Source organism: Apaloderma vittatum, unplaced genomic scaffold (genome assembly GCF_000703405.1).
Source record: "Apaloderma vittatum isolate BGI_N311 unplaced genomic scaffold, ASM70340v1 scaffold7296, whole genome shotgun sequence".
Classification (NCBI taxonomy): Eukaryota; Metazoa; Chordata; class Aves; order Trogoniformes; family Trogonidae; genus Apaloderma; species Apaloderma vittatum.
Window position 1 is genome coordinate 117,931 of NW_009719960.1, and position 6,000 is coordinate 123,930.

Below are 6,000 nucleotides of genomic sequence, written 5' to 3' on the forward strand. Positions count from 1 at the left end.
ACGAAGCTGACTGTCCACTGGTTGGGTTTATTGGCGCTAACAGTAGAAACTCCTTTGAAGCCGAGACTCTGATAGAGGAGATGGAGAATCTTACTGCTCACAACTTAGATAAATCTGATAGGTATCTGAGTGTTGGCTGTAATAACATCCATTTTAATTACAGAACAGTAATTATATTAAAAAATATCAATCATGAAAGCTTCCTAAGGTACCTCTTAATTGGGGAGATGACATGACACAACTAGAAGAAACAATCGAAGTTATTCCGCTGTAGAAGTCATGCTTTCAAAATAACTGAAAGCAGTAAAGGACTAATGCCACCTACTCAGTCCTTTATTATTCACATTTATCATAGTAACTCATAAAGGCTACAAAATGCATTCAGGCCCAAGTGAGCAATTTAGAGAGGACATATAACAAAATATATGGTCAAACTCAGATGCAACACACTCTATTCTGCTACAAAAATATCTGCATTGCTTAGAATCAGAAATATGGAAGATGAAATGTGATAAGTATAATGAAGTCACGACATCTGCACTTAAAAAAGCATATTTATTGTAAATTACATAACCAAGAGGCTTAAGAGGTTGGCTATGACTGAACATAACCAACAGCTGGAAGAAATAGGTGGAAAAGCTAATATTCCTCTTCAAAGTTTGAGGTTACAAATTCAAAAGTCTAAAATACTGAATAAGAAATTTTGCCTCCACTGACTTACCCTTCACCACAAAATACACTATTTAGGCTGAGTAGATTTGGTAAGCCCTGCAAAAAAAACCCAAATAATATGAAAAATTTGCAAATGATGGCCTGGAGCCACCACTGCTCTTTTGATACACTTTTGAAGTCCAATAGTTCATTAAAGGCCCAATTTTTAACAGCTCTCTCCCGACCCTTTTCTTCTTCCTGACTCATCATAAAACTACTCTTCCCAGCAGCACAGCTATCCAGTAAAAGTGCATTAAAATTCCTAGACAACCACAAAACCAGTAAGCTTCAAATTGCTTTCTTTTCTTAATGTATATTATATGGCAAGATCATATCTATAAAACAAGAGCATCCAACCTTTAGGCTGAAGCCTCCTGGCTCACCAAGAAAATTCATCTTGCCCACGGCCGGTTCCATCAGATATTTCACAAGGGAAAGATAGGAGGAGACTGGGCTAAATGAAAGGGGTTATTTTTTGACTGTAAGAGCTTAATCCAAGGAGTCACCTTTCCTTTGTATTCAGGGGCACAGGTTAATCTAACCTTAATATGAATATATATGAAAAACAATTCCTGATATCTTAATGTCAATGATGTAAACATGTTGACAGTCATCACATCAAGATCCATTACAGAACCGTCATCTCTCAAAGTCCCATTTAGGCCTAGAAAAGCCACAAAAAAGTCCTGAAACTTCTTATCTAGCTTTTATGTTAGGCCAAAAGGGAACTTCTTCCCACTAGGAATTCCCTTTCTAACCCCAGAGTTCTTATTTTATAAGACTAAGAGCTGTGTCAGACCATAGATCCATCTAACAAAAAATCCTCTCTCTGTGGCCACAGAAACCTAGAGGAAAGCACAAGCAAGCATAAAGTATTTTACTAGTCTCCAGCAAGTACGGCAAGTATTACTACTTTTTGCTACACGGAAAAAAAATCACTGGTACCATACATTACCAAAATTCAGCAGAATCTTCAGAAGGCAGAGTGTCTGCCTCTCTGTCAGAAGGAATGAGGATAGTTTGGACAATCATTATTTTACTTGTAGAGTTATTCTTCTCTCTGCTTATGACAGTATGTACAATATCACACCACACAATCAAAATGAAAAAGAGATGAAAATATACCAAAATATAAGTAATACAAGCAAATGTTCAGGCTCGATTCCAATGCAGAAAAGAAAAAGCCTGGAAAGGAAGGTAATTCACACAAATCAAACACACATGACAGTTTTGAAAACAACTGTGGAATAAAATTGCATAATGGAGGGAGATTAAATAAAATGGCTTAGGAAGAAACAATCCAGGGGGTATCATAGCCACAGAACAAATATCTGCCGACCTCAAATGAAAATGGGGATTTCTTCAAGAACCAGAGCACATAAGCACTTCACAACTTCCCCTACCTACGGTTCAAGGCTCAGTTACAGATACACTAAGGGCTGCCACCATAACACTTCTTTTAAACTATATTGCCCAGCTCCAAGTAAGCCTGTAAAGGATGTAGGACAAGCATATTGCAACCCTAGTATCTCAGTCATGAGCACTCCTGGCACTGCATTCTGATGGAGAAGCTGTGCTGACAGCTCCACTGGCAGAAAAGGACAATCACTCAGTCTCGTGGTCAGCAAGGACATCAGCTGCTGTCCCAAGGTCATTTTAGGGCCAAACTGTAAGCCCTGTAAAGACATTGTACACATAAAAAGTACAGATTTACACCAGTGATACACCCACTCAAAAAGAAGTTTGCACAAAGATTCATGGTAAAAGGATCTATGATAAAGCATATACAAAAAGTGCTGAATGGCAATGAGTTAAAAATCAAAGGCAAGAATGAAAAACTCCTTGCAGTTCACTGGCGTCCACAATGAATTGTGCAGAGTGAGGAACTCCCCACTACAAAGCACTTCACTGGTCATAAGAAATTCCAATTACAGCAAAAATTCTGGGAAACAAAATTCACGCCCTATACATACACACATTCTGTTCAAGTCAACCTATTGATTTCAGCGGACACTGAATAAGGTCTCCTATTCAGACACCATTTTTAAACATAGTGTCTCTTCATTAAAATTAAACTTGTACATACTACTACTACTTTGAAAGCATTAATGACACTTTGCCATTATGCTTTACACACGTCAAGGAAAAATCTAACACACTTGCAGGCTAAATGCATCACAAGTTTGCAGCAAAAACCCACATCCCTGAACCACTAAAGGCTTCAGAAGCCTAGCTTGGCTTAATTATTCACCTCAGCTCCCAAGGCCCTGCAGAAAATCAGAGAAAACACAGCCACTCCATTAATCAGTTAATTAACAGCCACAGCCAACATTATTCCTAGTGGGTACACAGCACAATAATAATTCCTTTTCAATTAAAGAAAATCTTCCTTCAGCATTTTTCAAGGTTTTTTTGCCTTTTACAACAGCAATCATGCTTAGAAGCAAGTTGCATGGAAGCATTAAATGTATTGTGGGTTAGATAAGTGCTCCAGGCCCATTTTCATTTTGGCCTCTACCTGAGTTGACAGGCACTTGTAGCATATGCCATTCTTCTCCCAAAGAAAACATGTAAATAACCATCCGTAAAAATATTAATAATCTCTACTACTTCCTAAAGTAGTTTGAGATTACAAAAGAGCCATCTTGGTAGCTTCTCTTAAGGCTCCATCCAATTTTCAGCACTCTTTCTGTGAAAATTGAAGTATTACTAGATGGTATGTGGACAAAAAGGAAACTTTAACCTTGTCGCGTCATTCTTTTAAGCCAGCACTGTAACACCTACACATTGCAGATACTGCTTCTCTGAGTTACCTATTCTTTTCTTAGAGATAATCCCTAATAATTTATACCTTAAATGTAGATTATGTATGTTGTATTCTCATAAAACCAACATACTCATTCACCTTCAACAGTAACATCCCAAATGTAAGTATCAGATTACAACACAGCAGGAGCCAGACATTATTCTCAGTTTCTTTAGAAAAACAGTTGTTAAAGCAAGTCACTCCTCAGTAACATCTCCTTTGCTAATAAACACCACTCTTGCAGGAGAAATACCACTCTAAAATTCACATTCACAAAGGTACAAAGTTACTCTTCAAACAGTGTGGGACATCATCCTACAAGGACACAGAAATAAACTTTCACCAAGGTTAAATATGATGTTGTTACACTGAAGCAGTTTCACCTACTGCAATTTAAAATGTCATGGATGCAATCTATAATGTTTATATAAGGTTTGTATCTCATCGACGCTTTTTGAAATCTATAGTGACTAAGTCAAGGTTTAGTCTCTAAACAGTTTTTAAAGATATTCTAGCATCTCTGTGTACTCTTCCTGTAAATTAATAATAATAATAATATGCTAAGTAGTTTTGAGCATCTATCACTACAGACCAAGAGATAACAATCAAAAATCATGTTTTATTTTTATCCTCCCTCCTTATAGCTATGTATAGTAGCACACAGTTCTGTTCCAACCAATCAAATTCCATAGGATTAGGCTATAACTGGAAAAAATACTGCATTTTTCTGATTAAATCAGCCAAAGTGTTCTCATGGGAGACACTCTCCACTGAGACCCACTTTTTGGAACACTGTCCTTCCTAGAGCTGATGCTTCATACCATCCAAGTACTCTGAAAAGCTCATTCTTCTGCAGCTGATAATTTAAGGTACCAGACCAGGTTGTGCTTTTCTATAATTTTGTGTGCTTTCCCATTTAAGCCTTGGATGGGCACATGCTGCACTTTACATAACTGAGAAAATATGTATCGTAAATGTAAACCCACTTCAAAAAAGAGAAATGTAAATGTAAGGATGCAAACAATCACCGTCACTTACATCACTTATTATTTCACTGCATTTTCGGGCCAGTTCCATATTTCTATCCTCAATAACAGGCTTGAGGAAGCCCTGTAAGAAAAAAAGCAGTTTCAGGTTTACTGTCCTAAAAGGGTAACAACAGAAAGAAATAAGTATTTTTCAGTTATTGGAGTTTAACTCACCCTTTCTTCTTCCTCATCCTCATCCTCATTTTCATCTTCCCTGAGGTCCTGAATGACAGACACTCGCATTTTAATACTTTGCAGAAAATAATAATGAAAACTTTAAACAGGTTCAGCACTCTAGGAAACAGCCCAGACCCTACAGCGTGCCTGGAATCAACGCTTCATTTGTGTCCTCCACTGCACTTAACTCTACCAAAGCTCCTTCCTTATTTAGGCAGCACTTGACAGTCTTTATCTGAACAATTCAGTGTGAGTGAACTGAAAAGCACTGCAGATGGCCTTGCAAGCTATCAGTCACAGCAGAGCTAATGCTTTCTTACAGATAAAGTATAATTAAATGACCTATCCCAGTCAACTATTTTTAAAATTACTATGAACATAATTAAAATACCGTGATGCAGTTAATTCATAACATAAATAATTTAGTAAAATTAACAAGCTTAAAAAGGAATTGTTGACTCCAGGGTTATGGAAACCAGTTCTAATATTCGAGGCATCACCACTCCAAACCCAGTTATCGAGAAATTTGTTTTGTTGATCCAGTAACAGAGCTTTTTTTTTAAAAGAAGTACATCATTCTCGTTTTCCAGTAGATGTAACTACAAGTATATTCTCCAGGAAATATTACTTTTCCACAAAACACATAAAATCTCTGCAATGCTTTCCATATTGTGTCAGCGGAAGGTTGAACTTGTGCATATATAGACAGAAACACATCTATATACTTACAAGTACACATGGCTACGTATTTACAAAAACATGAATGTTCCTTCACCCTTACAAACTGTTCTGCAGTCTCAAAACCAACCTTTTTCAGTATGAAGTTATGGACTCCAGATGCAATGAAACTGAAAGATATCCTTAATGGATTTATCATCAGAGTGTTTGCTTCTGTAAAACAAGCAAGGAGGTATTAAAGGACCAGTCAGAGTAACCAGCATTTTAACATTACTTTTCCTTCCAAACAGAAACTTGTATACTTCTCATTTTATAGAGATTCGTGATTTTGAACTTCATCTCGCAAAGTGATTCACCACTACACTGCTTTGCAATCAGGCAAAAATATAAGGAGTATGCGCTCTTAATAAACCTCTTAAAAGAATTTTTAAGTGCTTGTGTCCAAACACAATATCCTTAGAGCTTATTGAAAAACACACATTTCCTTAGAAAAACAAATATTTCAAAGAGAAAAAATACATCACTTGACTTACTTAAGGTCTGAAAATTTGAGTAAAAGTATTAATAAAGAAAAAATGTAGAAACTGCTTTCAGTCTATA

At 36.7% G+C, this 6,000-nt stretch overlaps 1 protein-coding gene across 1 annotated transcript in view; it reads right to left on the reverse strand.

Annotated features, from left to right (window-relative positions):
- Positions 1-4,788, reverse strand: part of NEBL (nebulette) — a 91,632-nt gene extending 86,844 nt beyond the window's left edge. Inside the window, exons 1-2 of the mRNA XM_009870844.1 lie at positions 4,720-4,788; positions 4,556-4,627 (exon numbers count right to left, since the gene is read on the reverse strand). Of these exons, the coding sequence (XP_009869146.1) occupies positions 4,556-4,627; positions 4,720-4,788 (141 nt within the window). The remainder of the gene's footprint in view (positions 1-4,555; positions 4,628-4,719) is intronic.
- Positions 4,789-6,000: the final 1,212 nt, after the last annotated feature.